The 14,396-nt window shown below is 57.3% G+C and overlaps 7 protein-coding genes across 14 annotated transcripts; 6 read left to right on the top strand and 1 right to left on the bottom strand.

The window, feature by feature from the left end:
• Nucleotides 1-29: 29 nt before the first annotated feature.
• Nucleotides 30-1,701, bottom strand: H310_13017 (serine/threonine protein kinase; the record flags this gene model as incomplete). Its single annotated transcript, XM_008880352.1, has 9 exons — nucleotides 30-322; nucleotides 373-461; nucleotides 517-722; nucleotides 767-902; nucleotides 961-1,079; nucleotides 1,140-1,227; nucleotides 1,299-1,405; nucleotides 1,468-1,558; nucleotides 1,622-1,701. 9 exons carry the CDS (start codon nucleotides 1,699-1,701, stop codon nucleotides 30-32), a joined length of 1,209 nt encoding a protein of 402 aa, XP_008878574.1.
• Nucleotides 1,702-2,274: 573 nt separating this feature from the next.
• Nucleotides 2,275-3,710, top strand: H310_13016 (hypothetical protein). Its single transcript, XM_008880351.1, has 2 exons — nucleotides 2,275-3,474; nucleotides 3,523-3,710. Exons 1-2 carry the CDS (start codon nucleotides 2,335-2,337, stop codon nucleotides 3,568-3,570), a joined length of 1,188 nt encoding a protein of 395 aa, XP_008878573.1. The 5' UTR covers nucleotides 2,275-2,334; the 3' UTR covers nucleotides 3,571-3,710.
• A 181-nt stretch (nucleotides 3,711-3,891) lies between these two features.
• H310_13015 (hypothetical protein) lies at nucleotides 3,892-6,870 on the top strand. 5 transcript variants are annotated; one of them, XM_008880350.1, is made up of 12 exons: nucleotides 3,892-4,372; nucleotides 4,432-4,575; nucleotides 4,646-4,755; nucleotides 4,872-4,982; nucleotides 5,137-5,408; nucleotides 5,460-5,579; nucleotides 5,632-5,836; nucleotides 5,916-6,073; nucleotides 6,126-6,205; nucleotides 6,256-6,313; nucleotides 6,375-6,438; nucleotides 6,493-6,811. In XM_008880350.1, the coding sequence occupies exons 1-12, from the start codon at nucleotides 3,915-3,917 to the stop codon at nucleotides 6,723-6,725; spliced, it is 2,013 nt and encodes a 670-aa protein (XP_008878572.1). In that variant the 5' UTR covers nucleotides 3,892-3,914; the 3' UTR covers nucleotides 6,726-6,811. The 5 variants fall into 5 exon arrangements, with proteins under 5 accessions (XP_008878572.1, XP_008878570.1, XP_008878569.1 ...); XM_008880348.1 differs by having other exon boundaries at nucleotides 6,126-6,313; XM_008880347.1 differs by having other exon boundaries at nucleotides 6,126-6,438; nucleotides 6,493-6,870.
• A 212-nt stretch (nucleotides 6,871-7,082) lies between these two features.
• H310_13014 (hypothetical protein) lies at nucleotides 7,083-9,289 on the top strand. Of its 4 annotated transcripts, none has more exons than XM_008880343.1 (12): nucleotides 7,083-7,264; nucleotides 7,315-7,513; nucleotides 7,572-7,836; nucleotides 7,885-7,984; nucleotides 8,080-8,152; nucleotides 8,208-8,347; nucleotides 8,413-8,473; nucleotides 8,523-8,626; nucleotides 8,674-8,739; nucleotides 8,787-8,918; nucleotides 8,967-9,058; nucleotides 9,108-9,289. In XM_008880343.1, the coding sequence occupies exons 1-12, from the start codon at nucleotides 7,142-7,144 to the stop codon at nucleotides 9,160-9,162; spliced, it is 1,410 nt and encodes a 469-aa protein (XP_008878565.1). In that variant the 5' UTR covers nucleotides 7,083-7,141; the 3' UTR covers nucleotides 9,163-9,289. The 4 variants fall into 4 exon arrangements, with proteins under 4 accessions (XP_008878565.1, XP_008878567.1, XP_008878566.1 ...); XM_008880345.1 differs by having other exon boundaries at nucleotides 7,089-7,264; nucleotides 8,523-8,629; nucleotides 9,108-9,288; XM_008880344.1 differs by having other exon boundaries at nucleotides 7,089-7,264; nucleotides 8,523-8,629; nucleotides 8,967-9,288.
• A 659-nt stretch (nucleotides 9,290-9,948) lies between these two features.
• Nucleotides 9,949-11,396, top strand: H310_13013 (hypothetical protein). The gene has a single exon (XM_008880341.1). The coding sequence runs from the start codon at nucleotides 9,976-9,978 to the stop codon at nucleotides 11,329-11,331; it is 1,356 nt and encodes a 451-aa protein (XP_008878563.1). The 5' UTR covers nucleotides 9,949-9,975; the 3' UTR covers nucleotides 11,332-11,396.
• Nucleotides 11,397-11,948: 552 nt separating this feature from the next.
• Nucleotides 11,949-12,572, top strand: H310_13012 (hypothetical protein; the record flags this gene model as incomplete). The annotated part of the gene is made up of 1 exon (XM_008880340.1): nucleotides 11,949-12,572. The coding sequence occupies one exon, from the start codon at nucleotides 11,949-11,951 to the stop codon at nucleotides 12,531-12,533; it is 585 nt and encodes a 194-aa protein (XP_008878562.1). The 3' UTR covers nucleotides 12,534-12,572.
• Nucleotides 12,573-13,534: 962 nt separating this feature from the next.
• Nucleotides 13,535-14,188, top strand: H310_13011 (hypothetical protein; the record flags this gene model as incomplete). The annotated part of the gene is made up of 2 exons (XM_008880339.1): nucleotides 13,535-13,667; nucleotides 13,791-14,188. 2 exons carry the CDS (start codon nucleotides 13,535-13,537, stop codon nucleotides 14,186-14,188), a joined length of 531 nt encoding a protein of 176 aa, XP_008878561.1.
• Nucleotides 14,189-14,396: the final 208 nt, after the last annotated feature.

Here is a 14,396-nt window from a genome sequence, read left to right as displayed (position 1 = left end):
TATATGCACAATCGGTCGATCGATTCGCGTTAAGTTGTTGTCGACTGAACTTGTCGGGCAGTCGAAGCTTGGTGGAGAAAGGACTGTAGGGCCGTGGATCGGCGTCGCTGCGTCGGTTCAAAAGGTGCCGTTGATGCTATACTGGGGCATCGATAGTCGTTCGTTGCCTTCGTGTGGCCAAAGATGTTGGTTTTGTCGTGGGTGGCGGCGTCGTGGAGGTCTTGCATGTGCACTTTTAACGCGCTGAGTTGCGCTTGCATGTCGACGACGTCGGGTGGCCACTCCTTTTTCTTGGGGGGGCGATGGTGTCGGGTTTCAAACTCTACGGCAGCATGAGACGACGAATCCCTCGCCCTGCTTTCGACACCTCACCATGTAGCCACGAGTCAATGGCTACGGAGAGCTCGGCTCGAACTGCGGCGCACTGATCGAGTTCGACAGCGGCTCTCGCCGCCCTCACTCTACCAAACGAACGAAGGACGTGAAGGGGAAGTCGTGGGTGAGGCGAGGCGATACTGTTGGGGCGTTTCTGCTCGAACGAGTTGCGGCCACGTTACTTGAGAGTCAAGGTACGGGTGATCGAACAAGATCGCGTAGGCGGAATCGACCGAGATGCGGGCGAGTTCCGGCAGAAGGTGTAGGACGTGCTCCAAGAACGATTGCTCGACAGGGTAGTCCATAATGAGCTGTCGAAGGCGGGGAGGGTCAATGTCGATGCCTCGCTAGCCGCGCATTTTAGCCACGAAACCAAGGAGGCAATGCGTACGACTCGACCTCCCACAAGCATCTCAACCATGAGCCACAGGACGCTCCGTAAATCCCGCGCGATGGCATCGTCCATGGCGTTGGCGCTTGTTCCATGGTGGGCCAACCGTGTCGTGGACGTCAGCCCTTCGACGACCCTAACATGTCCAGCTGAGACCACCCACGTCCCGCCGACCATCAATTTCGCACACCTACCGATATTGGTACAGCAAGTCGATGGTTGGACCAGTGGGAAAATAGCATGCGAGTTTGACTTGCCCATTTTGCCCGAGAAAGATTCGCGCGCTGGAGAGGTTTCCGTGGGCCAGGTCGTGCTGCGGAGATCCTCGATGAGCCAACACAAGTGGAGCTCCTGTGACGACGACACAACGTACCATGTGCAGCTGCTGCAAGCCACGAAGAAGACCGACGACGTACTGAGGCACGATCGATCGGTGTAGCGGCCCCATGTCTGCCAAGAGTCTGACACCACAACGTGAGGTGTACGGCTTGTTCATAAACAGATCGGTGGTGAAGCTGTGAGCGCAGCGCACCGTTGCAACGTGCCTCCCGCCACATGCTCCGACACAGCATGGATGCGATGCTCCGACACAGTCAAACCCATGTACTGCAACAGATTTGGGTGCGACATGCTCTTGATCTACGGCCCCAACATGGCAGGACTGTATTCGCATCTTTGGCGACATTCCACCGACCACGTACCAACTGCATGTCGTGGTCGAGGGTTGCATACCACGCGAGGGCCGTGTCTGGGTCGGCAAACCCCATCACTTCGATCGCCACGACGGCACCACTAGTCACGCATCACGCAGGGGTGTCAAAGAAGGTTGTAGGAACGCGTTGGCGATGTTCGTGCCTCATGCAGTCGATGGCCTGGTGGACGTGGCCCAACCGACCCCTTGCAAACGGATCGGGACGCACTTTGTACGTGCACATGGCGCCACCGATCGGGCCGTTCTAGTTGCCGTTACACTGTCGGTTACACCATGCGCAGCGTTTCGATCGAGCAAGTGCCTCGACGCCGAGGAGTGTTGAAAGGGGGCACACCTACGTGTGCATGCATGTACAGTCCCAGCACAAGGAGCCATGCACACCCACGTCATGCGCTGGCGACGGCAATGTATGCCTGTGCTCCCTGCAGTGGCTCACGTTTCACCGCCACGGTTATCCGGCTCTCTCCGGATACGGTTCGGCCGTGTGCCATCGTGTCGTCTTTTGCATGTTCATATTACCGTGGAAACCTGGAGTCCGACAACCACTTTCGAGCAGACGATATCGTCGCGACGAATGAATCCGTCACAATCCTGTAGTAGAAGTAGGATAGATTCTGCATGATATGATGCATGCTGTAGTCGTGCGATTCGACCAACGACCTCGACACGTTTCATGGAGCGGACTAGTAGAGCTCGGACGTACTAGACAAATATACAAGTTGCAAGATATTCAGGAGCTAGTAGTACTACTCAACGTGCCGCTGCCATACAACCCGGTGCCACGATCCAACGATTGACGACAATGAGCATGGGGCAGCGACAGCACAGCCATTGTTGAATCGACGACGTTAGCGACATGCGAGTATACTCCTTTGCCGCGGCCTTGGCGGCAGCCTCTGCATTCAAACCCGACGAGAACAGTTGTGTGACCGTTGAACACGGTCTCGGCCTCGGTGGCCAGTACATGCACCACAAGCAGGCCGAGTACATCATCGGCCAGCCGTACGAGGCGGGGTCGTATTACCGCTACTGCTACAAAGGCAAGCTGACGTGCCACCGCGACGCCGGCATTGCGGACATGCCGATGGCCAAGGCGGAGAACTGCGCCGAAGTGATCAAGAAGCGCAAGCTCGGGTACTTTGTCGACACGGAACACACGGCGATCTGGCCCGAACAAACACTGTGCTACGAAGTGAAGCAAGAAGACTTTTCCGACTCGGAGAAGAAGATCATCGACGAAGGCCTCGAATACCTCCGCACGTCCGGGCTCAAGTTTTTCACGTTGGACGAGTGCAAGGCTGCGCCGAATTCGTCCAAATTGTGCGGCGGCTGCAAGGACTACGTTCTCGTGAGCAAGAAGGACCCGAAACGTTGCTCGGCACGCGTCGGGTGGGCCAAGATCGGCGCCCAACCGCTCAACTTGGGCACGCCGTGCTTTTCGGTCGGGAAAGGCACGGTGGTTCACGAATTCCTGCACAGCGCCGGTCTCTACCATGAGCACACCAACCCGAAGGCCAATATCATCGTCCACGACATGCAACGCGGGGCGCAAAACTACCTGCCCAAGAAGCAAGCGCTGTACACCAAGTACGACAAGTTTTCCATCATGCACTATCCTCAAATCCGCGGCGTGTGCATCCCCAAGAAGCGGTCGGACGACAAGCGGTGGTGCGGCCCCCACGAGTCCAAATCCCTCGGGTGCGTTGAGCCCAAGGCGTCGGACTGCGATCTGGAAGCGTCCAAGCCATTTGGGCAGCGCGAAAAGATGAGCGAGGGCGACTTTGCCACCGTCGCCAAGATCTACGGGTGCGCTAAGACGGGCAAAGCCGCCACGATCGATTTCTTGCGCAAGAAGTTGGAAAAGAAGGGCACGATCCACAACAACGCGCTCGAGATCGGCGCCAGCAAGCGCTTTGATGCGGCCCTCGCCAAGGTGAACAAGGCCCGCGCCGAGGCCAAGGCCCAGAAGCGCGCCGAGAAGCGCGCTGCCAAGAAGGCTGCCAAGACGAAGGCCAAGAAGAGCGGCAAGAAGGGCGGCAAGAAGAAGGCCAAGAAGGGCGGCAAAAAGAAGGCCAAGAAAACTTCCGTTTGATTGTGTTGCTGTGGCCGACATCGCGACGGCGCGAAAAAATTCTATTTGTTGCTCCGATAATGGACTTATTGAAATCTATCAAAAGAGAAATATTGGCGACTGGATGTTTAAAAGAAAAACCTTGTCACGTTGAAGTAGCAAACGCATTCTAGCAGCCAGTCATGTATGTTTGACGTCCTGAAAGGTGAATAAAACCGCAGGGAAGGACAACGCAAAACCGAGACGTAAAACGCATTTTAAACATATGGATCGACGACAATCGGTTATTATCTTGCGCATGGAGAGTAGTACTACTACGAAGATTACTAGTAGTACAAGCACCGGGGTATGGAGGACTTTGCAGGATGGCGCAGCCGCCATGGCTTGTCGTCGTGGCAGCGTCGGTGTTGGCACACGGAAGCGCGGGAAGCGGTGATCCCGATGCAATGTTCCAGTATCGGACGTACGAGGAGATGGTGCAAACGATGATGGCGTTGAACGCGAGCCACCCGGACGTCGTGGACCTCTTCGTCGCGCAAGACAAGTACGGCCTTCCGTATCCCACAGACCTCCAATGCGGCGAGGAGCATGGTGTCGCTGTTCCGTGCAAGCAGTATGTACTTCGTATCACGAATGAATCGACATGGGATGGAGATCGTCCCGAGGTATTCTTCAGTGGCGCACTGCATGGCAACGAACGCGTCGGTCCACAAGCCACGATGGAACTCGCGCTTCTTCTCGTCGACTACGCGACCTCGTTCGCCGCTGGATCGACGTCGTCGGACAGCACCAACGTCCGTCGCTCAAAAGCGTGGCTGCATCGGTACGGCATCTAACATGGGCGTCGTCGAGGATTGTCCATGGCGGCGGTGGTGTCATTAGGCTGGTGAATTCCCGATCGATCTACATGATGCCCATGACAAATTCTCACGGGTACTACCACAATAAACGCGAAGAAAATGGCGTCGACCCGAACCGCGACTACAACTACAAGACGAACGGCAACTGCATGCAAGCCATGACGAGGTACCCCAGACAAAAACATGGCCGCCGTGGAACCCTCAACACCACTCGACCTCGTCGTTTGCGTTCGTAGCCGAGCCGTCAACGAGCTGTGGCGCGATCACATGTTCCAGCTCGCCGTCACGTTTCACGGCGGCATGCGCTGCGTTACCTATGAATGGGGCGCCCCCAACCACATGGACGGTAGTGTTGTACGAACGACTGCTTGAAATCCCTTTGGTGTCTGTGGCGGAATGCCGCTTGGCGCTGGCGTTGTACGCGGCCCTCGTTGGCATTTTCTCACCGTGGCCATCCCGTAGCGGATTCGGCGCGCAGTGAACGGAGCCCAGACGACACGAGCCAAGCGGCGCTCGCGTCGGCGCTCTCGACCTTTGCGGGCAAGTTCCCCGACGGCACGTACTACCCCACCGGTACGTTTGTAAACATCGCATCTACATCTGGTCCATGTCGACTTGGTGAAAGCGGTCGAAGAATGCGACGCCAGCGTGTGCCGCCGCAAGTGTGTGGTGTACATCATTTTCAGCCAAAAGAAAAATGGATGGACAGCACTCAACTCTTGGCTAGGCACGATGAACGATGTCGTGTACGGCGTGTACGGCGGCATGGAGGACTGGGCGTATGCTGCGTCATGGGAAAACGAGTTTGCATCTCGTCGAGACAGCGCGATCTTCGCCCCGTGCGCGCCGACGCAGTACGGCGAGTACCCCCCCGAGAAGACGTCGTACAACAACATGACCCATCGCGCATTCAACCTCCTGGTCGAGACATCCGACAGCAAACACCCCGTGCAGAGTGCGCTCGGTCTTCGGTCTTCCATATACGATGTCGACCTCGAGGTGCGTTGGTGTCGGTCGTGGTGGCGACGGGCAACCCATCGATGGTGGTAGGCGGTGCCAACTGCACCTGTTGGCCACGTCGTGCAAAACGTGCGGCTGGGATTGCTCGTCATCGACATGGTCCAACCCTACATCGTGTGGCAGCCACCCGTGCCGAAACATACATCGCATGTACGGTGGTTCTCTCGCCGACGCATTTGCTGACACGCGCGTTTGTGGCTAGAAGCGCCAATTGACTAGCACCGTCGCAGGATGTCCTTTGTCCGATCTCCATGTCGTCGATTGCGATGCCAGTGGACCGATGTCGACGTGTGCAATGGCCATCACGACAACTCACGTTCGAGTGCGGTGGGACGTGCTCGGTAGCTTCACCGTCGACGAGACATTTGTCCAAGTGTCGACCGATGCCGCGTTCGACACTGGGCAAGGTAACCAGCCCCCACAAGCGAACAATGGAATCGCCTGCCTGACACGATCGTGCGTGCTGACCGCTTTGTGGCGCGCCAGGTGCGTCGCCCGTGCTGAGCGGGGTCACGCGTCGACAACGTTACGTGGACAAGGTCGTCGAGGACAGCCAAAGCATCTCGACGGCGTTTGCAGCGTGTGTGCCGGTGTCGTCAGCATCGTCCACCATGTTCTTGCGGGCCCAGGCGAAAGTGGATCAGGTCGCGGTTGGGATACACTGGGACGCATGGCGGGTGTGATGATGTCGAGTAGGGATGGGCGTTCCAAAAGGCGGCAGTGTCGCCACACGTGCCCCCGCAGAGCCACGTCGTCAATGCCCGCACCAACCCCCAGTACAATCGTTCCCCGTGACTCTGGTCAGCATGCGCTCGTGTAACATTAGGTACAAGATGGAATGGAATGGGCGGCGAATTCAAGGAGCCGACTACTTTTATTCGCCGGTATCGTCGGTTGTCGCGGTCGACAGGACGCACTCGTATGGCCCATCGATTCCGGACGTAGGTGATTACGCTGACGACCAGCGCCGCCCCGCCGCCCTCTCCCGACACGTCAAGTCGCCATGGAGGTTTGTCACGCGTCGATGTCCAGCACTTGATTTGGGGGACGTTGGTCGATGTAGGAACCGATGGCTTTCGATTGCCCGTGTCGGGAGTGGTGCTCGTTGCAGTGGCGTCGCTCTTGACGGTCGGTGCGCTTGGCCTTTGGCTCGTGTTACGCCGTCGACGTGCCAAGTACAAGCGAACCCCAACGACCGATCCAGCCGAAGCAGGTGCACCACCCGATGGTCCACCGGTAGGCGTAGCGCATCCAGACATCCAGACGATGAAGGAGGAGGATGGCGATCCATTGTAGCTAGGCAAGTTTCTACAGTCGAACACTCCGTGTGTCATCAATGTGTGTTTGGCACGATGGGATGTTGTTGAAAGTCGTCGCCCGGCCACGACTCGTTTCTTCGGTGGCAGGCTCTGCCGTCCGCCATATCCACTTATTTACCATTCATGGCCACTCCATGGTCGGCTTTCTGTGCATCACGATGTACGCGGTGACGCTGGCATCCCGCAACAAAATCGAGCATGACCAACGTTTCCGCGGCCGTGTTCTGGGAGCGCATCCCCCACAGTGTGGACCAGGGGCGTTCATGACGGCAATGCCAAAGCAGAGCACGGCTACCGAACCAGAGCACCCACACGTCGCGCCCAAACGTTTCGATACGACCTCAGTTACACGCTGAAACCGATGTAAGCTACGGTGACGATTCCGTCAAAGCGATGGCAACCGTACCGACCCATGCGTCGTCGAGCAGCCCCATCGCATGTCTCAAGGCGTACTTGGCACGCCATCTTCCACCGCCGCCTCTCGAGGCTTCGATTCCGCCGTTCCCTCGGCCTTCCGTACAGTCTTTCGCACGTCGGTCGCGTTCGTTTGAGTTGTCCATTTGTAGTTGAACCAGTCCTGTGCCGTTTCTTTCTCGGCGCCGCGGACGCGTCTCCAAGAGGCCGTGGCCGCGCGGCGCCAGCAAAAGTTGTCCGAGCGAGTTCTGACGTGGATCGACATGCAGCAAGTCCGATATGTTGTTGGCGAGGCAGCCATGCTCCTTCCTGCCGAGCATAACGTTGCAACAGCCGTCGCCATGAAACTCGGTACACATCGCTCCTTCTTGTCGTGGCACGTTGCGCTTCCATCGAAACCGATCGACAGGACACGCCGAGGAAGACGCCACCGTTCCCCCCGCCTGCCTTGATGAACTCGAACTGATGCTAGCCACACTCAACCAACCCATGCTCAAGTTCACACAATTTGCAGCAATGCGGCCGCAATTGCCCGCCGCGGCTGCCTCGTACTGCACCGCCGACGTGTTCCTGCAACTCCAACCGCACGACGCACACGGACGCATCCACGGCCTGGCATGGCTAGCTGTTGTAGAACAGGCTAGTGCCCAAATCGCCGCCTTGGCCTTGCTCCAGTACGCCTCGTTGGTCGTGGCGTCGAGATATGTCACTTACAACCGCAGGCGCGCCGATGTGGCCGACTGTGGATGGCTGAGTGAGGCCCAAGTCACCGACATGGTCAAGACTTGGGTGGACCAAGTGCCTTGGGTGCACGGCATCGACGTACGTGGCGTGTGCTTTGGGCTGTTGGGGGTTGATACTATGGATGGCGATGCCAACTCTGCGAGTGGCTCGGATCGTGACCGACCTGTGTATAGCCTGCGTTCAAGGAGTACTACGTGCGCATCGCAACGCGGCTGCTTTGGCTCCCGTTGGTGCCGTATCGTACTGGTCGGTCCACGCCTCTCCGTGCGTCGAGCCACAACTGGCGCACTTGCTGTTGTAGGCAAGCTCTACATTGACAAAGCCAGCAAGTCGAATGTCGTTCAGTCGATGGTGCCGCTGCTGTGCCGTGCCTACCACGACGCTCCCGAGTACGCCGAGAACCCACTCTCGATGGACAGGATTCAGCGGCTGCATCGTCAAGTACGCTCTGATGTGGTCATGCTTTTAAAAGTGTTCCGACCGGCTCGTACCATTTGCCGTCGTAGTATGTGCAACTTGACACTGACAAGAATGGTCTGCTCTCGGCAGAGGAAGTTTTGCATTATGGTATGGCCCAGTCGAGCCACAAGATCGTGTGAGCTGGATCGTTGTGCAGGACAAAAGAAGGCGTTTGTGGGGCCAGATCAACGACCGACCCATGCGCTCACTCGCCGATTTGTCCAGCGCGTGTTTGACGAACTCGTCACGTTCGACGGCGACGTGGTTTTGCCTGCTCCATCGTGGCATTGGTTGACGTGCCCGTGCAGGACTACAACTCGTTTCTCGACTTGAACCTTTACCTGCACGACCACACATCCAAGCACGCGCTGCAGGTTGCGTCTCTCCATCGGTCGGTGTGTTTGACGTTGTGTCCGTGCAGTTTTTTTGGCGCGTCCTCGATGTCCATCAATGCGGAACATTGGACGCGGCAGCGGTCGACTACTTTCTTGCAGACATTTCGCATGCCGTTGCCACAGCGACCGGCCAGCCCCTCGACATCCCTGTCCTGCGGGTTCGATCGTGTGAATCTCGGGCCACACCTCTCGGCTCTTGGTCGTAGAGCGAACTCTTCGACATGATCCACCCCAAAGACCCACGAGCCCTCACTTTCGACGACGTCTGGTCCAGCGGCAGAGGCCATTCCTTTGTGCGGTCCGTCAAATGTCCTGCCCACTGACTCGCCTCCGTCACACTGGACTAGCATCGTGTCCGACTACGAGGCGTACTTGCACTACGAACGAACAAACGCCACGTGACAAGTGCAACTTCAACTTCAAGGGGACAGCCACCGGGTTGTCCAGTCCATACCCGGTGCAAACCGAGCCTCTTGACGGGTAAATGAGGGATGGTACATATACAAAGAAGCAGTGGACGACCCAAACACCCAAAACTTCCCCCCCGTGTCCTGTGCAGGGGGTTTTGACGCAGGCGTTGACGGCTGGCGGTCCGTCGCAAGTTCTCAAGTATCATGACGTGCGCCCGGGGACGACGTCGGGGGGGGCCGCGCTGTCGGTGGGCGATGGGCCCCGCCTTTGCAATCGTGCGACATCGTCGCGCATATGCACGTGGACTTGTACTGCACACGGGTGATTTCTTTTCGCCGGAAAATCTTTTCTTGCGCTTCTTCTCGGTGGCTGGTTTTCGAAGGGTGGCCGCGACCGACAGCCCGTTCGAAAAATCCCCCGCGGCCCTCCTGTCCCAGACATGTAGCATCGTTGCTACCGCGGGCCATTACGTGCAGCGAGCCAGATCCATCTCCGTGGGTGGCGCACAGTATTGCATTGTCGAGCCACACCCAGCGGGACGAAATGCAGTAAGTGCTGAGAAGCTGCGTCAAAAGATTTATAGCCAATCCGATACGTTTCCGACGCGAAATCACCTTTTTCAATGGATTGGATTGGCCAAGAAGTCGTGGTTTCCTATTCCACCAATCAAATCCTGCTCCGTTCGAGTGAAATCCGGGTTTCGAAGGGGTAGGGCACTCCGCTGATTGGCTAGAATTTCCGTGGGAATTTCCGTTGAACCACCACTCGACCACATCCCTTGGGCGGCCATTCCAGGTTTTGTCCATGGGGTGCTGCCAGACCAAGGCCGCCGCGTCGTCGCCGGCGACGGCGGCGTCCACCGACTCCATGCACGGCGCATCGTCGTCTGTATTCCGCCCGTCTCCGCTGTCCCCATCGGAGACGCTGCCACGACCGCGACGGCTGTCGCGGTCGCCTCTTTTGCCGCCTCGTCTCCAAGTCAGCGTCGTGGCGGATGACCCGTCGTTGAATTCGTTTTACCGCAACCTAAAGACGACGCGTGGGTCTGCGTCGTTGCCGGCGGTCCCAGCCGCCTTGTCGCTGGAACATCCGATCCTGAGTTTGCCTCACATTTCAAGTAGCCTCAAAGGCGTCAAGCGACCCGCGCCATCCCGGTCCAAACACCGCGATGTCATGAGCATCTTTGGCGAGAAAGGATACGTCCTTGAGAGTTCGCATGTAACGTCGGACGCGAACACTCCCACGAGCAGCATGTCGTCGCAACACCCGATATCTCCAAGCACCCTCAATGCGTCGGCGACCTCATCCGCGATGACCCACATCCAGATTCCGTCGCTATCGATCGCATACGGCGCCGCGTCCATCGCCGGCCGGCGTAACGTGAACGAAGACCGCGTTGCGTGCTACCTCCACGAGGACAATGACACGTCTGGCCAAAAAATCGGGTACTTCGCCGTATACGATGGCCACGGCGGCACCAATGTCGCGGATTACCTCTCGACGCACCTCCATCGACACGTTTTTGCGCACGTGGAAGCACATCCTACTGAGAGCCTCGACACGGCGCTGGAAGCGAGCATGCTCGCCACTGACGCCCTCATCTACAACCAATCGATCCACCACGGCTCCACAGCCATCGCGATGCTCGTCGACGGCACGACAATGGCGTTTGCGTCTCTGGGCGATTCGCAAGCAATTTTGTCGTCGAATGAAGGGCGCGACGTTGTCGATCTCTGCCGCAGCCACCGTCCGACGGACGCGGCGGAACTCGAACGCATTGTCGCTGCAAAAGGCTCGGTCGTGGATGGTCGCATCTTTGGTGTGCTGGGTGTGTCTCGCGCGTTTGGGGACAACGATTTGAAGACGTCGAAGGGAGCCTTCAAGGACAAGTTTAATGGCGACGTCGTCGGCGGCATTCCCGATGTCCGCCTCCACCGCATGCGCCCAGAAGACGACTTTGTCGTGCTCGCGTGCGACGGCGTGTTTGACGTTCTCGCCCCTGCGGACCTTGTCGCGTTTGTGCACACCCGGCTGAATGCTCACGGCGACGCACAAGCTGCGTGCGATGACATCGTGGCACACGCGATGCGTCTGGGAAGCACCGACAACTTGAGCGCTGTCGTCGTGCGGCTGAACCAACCTCCCACCGCGTCGTCCTAGCGGGGCGTGTCTGTGTTGTCTTATTTAATTTATTTATTTGGGAGTTCAAGTACCGGAATTCCTCGCGTTCGCTCTGCAGACCATGGCTGCGGAGGAATTCCTTTTACACGAATGCAACGAACTTGGAGGCGGTGCCACCGACCAACCAACAGAGTGGACATGTTGTCAAACTCGTGCAGCGACCGCGTGCGTAAAAGAAAGTCGCAGGTGCGGGTTCGTGAGCCGGGGCTGGAATTATCGCCGTCGATGGCCATCCCAGCGACGTGAACGCGCCTGGATGGGTGGACCCCAACGCAATGCAAGTAATGTGAGAGGTTGGCGCGTGTTGCGAGCGCTGCGCGCGCGTCGTGCGACGCCGTCGGCGGCCAGCGCATAGCCATGCCTCCTTGTTGCAACCATCCACAACATTAGTACCGCTGTACAGTATGCAGGAATCGTCGCCGTGACGTGGCGTGCGCTTCTTTGGTGCCGCTTCGTGCTGCTGGTCAGCGAGTCCACGAAAATATGCGGAAATTCTGGCTTTATGTCGACATTTCGTTTGCTGAAGGATAAATGCTTGAAAAATGCTGATTGGATAAAAATACGAGATGATTTCTTGGACAGGTTGAAAATTGGACATGTGGACAATTGTTGGGGTGGCGGACGTGCCGCCGGCGCCGTGGAAGAATGGCGGCGGCGTGACACGGCAGCTCGTCGCGTGGCCAGTCGGTGTGCCGGAATGGACAATTCGTGTCAGCATTGCCGACGTCGAGCAAGACGGACCGTTCTCGTCCTTTGAAGGCATCCGGCGATGGTTTGGGATCTTGGAAGGCGTTGGGGTCAATCTATTCGGGTCAATGGACATCGTCGTGGGGGACCCCTTGTACGAATTTGATGGTGGGTTGGCACCATCCTGTACACTCCTCGAAGGGCACAACGTTCGCGATTTCAATGTTATGCTACGGGAAGCTCCAGGCCGACACTTGTCCGTGGTGGACGCCAAGGTTACGCCCAACTTGGCAGTCGACGCATCCACGCAATGGGTGGGACTCTTTTCAGTGGACGGAGGATCTTTGGCCCAACGAAGTGATGGTGCGGTGGAAAAAGAGATAGCGGTGCCTAAAATGGGCTTGGCGTGGCTCGACCAGGTCGGCCAACCTTTGGAACTTCATGCGAATCCGGTCGAAGGCCGTGGCGTCGCGTACTGGTTGCTCTTGACATAAACCTCGTTCATATAAGCATCAGTACCTTTACTATGCGGTCCATCGGAGCTGTGCCGTGATCGACCTTCCGTTCCAAGTACATGGCGCGCGGAGTCGTCGGCGCGCCATCACCCCCTGCATGACGTTTCCTATCTACCTTGGATGGCCAACCTTTGACCTCTCCAAGCGTCACTTGGACTGGCCATGGCCACTCCCGAAACCCCGAAGTGTCGATCGCGAGCTAAGCGCATATGCTGCCTCAATCCAAGGGGTAGTGCACTCGTCACGTTAACATGAAGAGTACAAGGTTGGCAAGGCGACAACAGTGGTCAACTCCGGCGACGACGTCACGATCGTACGTCGCGAACGTCAGTTGATGCGTGCCACAACTCTCTGAGGGTTGGAGTGCCCCAGCACAGTCGCCACGGGCAGCATGGTGGGGCCCCTCTAAGTCAGCAGCCGGAGGAGTTGACCGTGAAGATGGTGCTTCAGATGATGGCTGTCGCGTGTGATGTAGGCTTAAGGTCTACTAAGCATGCGCACTTGACGGGAGTGAATACTAACTAGTGTTAGCCTCCTGTGGGCCCAAGCCCGGGATCAAGCAAGCGACGCATCGCGTCTCCGATGGAGACCGCCATCGAGAGCGGCCAGCTCTGGCGTGTCGTATCCGAATTCATTCTATTCTTCTGGGTGTGCCCTTCGGCCATCCCTAACCCCAACTGCTCTCTGATTGGCTATGTCTCTTGATGATGATCTGTGATTGGTAGATAAGCAGGACAGTTGGTGGTGGTGACAGTTTCTTTCATTCTCACTTTAGCCGTTAAGCCCTCGAGCGTCCTAGACAAGGACCGAGGTGTGCTGTAACAGTGCTTGCGCTGATTCCTGGGAGCGTTGCGCCTCCCCTCGATCGGTGTTATTTGTGAGGAGACTCTACGAGTCGCCACAAAGAATTCTTTAGTGCTACACTCGTCTGAGGAAGACTCGAGTTGGAGCGATTGGTCTGAAACTACGACCAGGACACGATGAGCGACATCAGTGACAGTGACGCTGTCCCCCACGGGATGGCGGTCATAACGCTGGTGAAGCCCCCCAAGCTTACGAGCTTTTCCCCCGAGTTTCTAGTCGAGTGGACCAAGAAGTGGGAGAAGTTCAAGCGTGACCTGAAAGAGGAATGCACGCGGAGACTACACGTCCGCTATACCGTCCATCCGGTCGCTGGCAGAGCCGGCAGACCTGCTCGATGATATGAGTACTGTTGGCATGTTACGGAAGATGTAGCTACGGATGAATTCGTCTTGAAAAAGATGGATGAGATCCTTGCGAAACCTCTTAACAACGCCATTCCAGACGCTGAAAATGTGTTGTCGACCCTGACATGGGACCTCGACGAAAAGGACGTGTCCATGAGAGTGGTCCGCTTCCTGGGAGGGGCAAGAAGACTCCTGAAGGAAAACGCACTTCTGGGCGACCTGGAAGGGAATAGTCGACGTAAAATGATTATTTACATCCTCATCTCCAAGGTGAAACCAGGCGTCTTGCGAGAATCCTTGAGACAAAAGGTGGAACGCATATTGGACGAAAACCCTACGTTCGGGCTTACCGACCTATCCATGGAGCTCATGGAGCTTGCCCTGGAAAACCGAAGAGCATTTGACGCTGCAAAGCGCAATGCCTAGAAGCCCACTCCTGAAAAACGGAAGATGGATAATGACTTGTCATCTGGAAGAGACACCAAGCGTATCTGCCCAGACGATGGAGGGCCAAAGCTCTCTCGTCGAGAACACAAACGGCTGAGACGTCATGATCACGACGGAGGCAAAAGTGGTGACAAAGGTGGCGGTGATGCTGGTGGTAAGAACCCTCCGCCTGCCGGAGGAAAGCCTT

The sequence above is a fragment of the Aphanomyces invadans genome (assembly GCF_000520115.1).
Source record: "Aphanomyces invadans strain NJM9701 unplaced genomic scaffold supercont1.46, whole genome shotgun sequence".
NCBI lineage: Eukaryota > Oomycota > Saprolegniomycetes > Saprolegniales > Verrucalvaceae > Aphanomyces > Aphanomyces invadans.
Note: the sequence above shows the minus strand (reverse complement) of the source record. Positions and strands in the feature narration are given on the sequence as shown.

Bases quoted from the DNA above. Each gene is read 5' to 3' on its own strand.
- H310_13016 (XM_008880351.1), top strand. From the start codon at position 2,335: ATGCGAGTATACTCCTTTGCCGCGGCCTTGGCGGCAGCCTCTGCATTC. The intron at 3,475-3,522 runs GCTGCCAAGACG...GGCGGCAAGAAG, and splicing joins AGAAGCGCGCTGCCAAGAAG to AAGGCCAAGAAGGGCGGCAA.
- H310_13015 (XM_008880350.1), top strand. From the start codon at position 3,915: ATGGCGCAGCCGCCATGGCTTGTCGTCGTGGCAGCGTCGGTGTTGGCA. The intron at 5,409-5,459 runs GTGCGTTGGTGT...CGATGGTGGTAG, and splicing joins TATACGATGTCGACCTCGAG to GCGGTGCCAACTGCACCTGT. The intron at 5,580-5,631 runs GTACGGTGGTTC...GTTTGTGGCTAG, and splicing joins TGCCGAAACATACATCGCAT to AAGCGCCAATTGACTAGCAC.
- H310_13014 (XM_008880345.1), top strand. From the start codon at position 7,142: ATGGCAACCGTACCGACCCATGCGTCGTCGAGCAGCCCCATCGCATGT. The intron at 8,474-8,522 runs GTATGGCCCAGT...ATCGTTGTGCAG, and splicing joins AGAGGAAGTTTTGCATTATG to GACAAAAGAAGGCGTTTGTG. The intron at 9,059-9,107 runs GTCCGTCAAATG...ACACTGGACTAG, and splicing joins AGAGGCCATTCCTTTGTGCG to CATCGTGTCCGACTACGAGG.
- H310_13013 (XM_008880341.1), top strand. From the start codon at position 9,976: ATGGGGTGCTGCCAGACCAAGGCCGCCGCGTCGTCGCCGGCGACGGCG.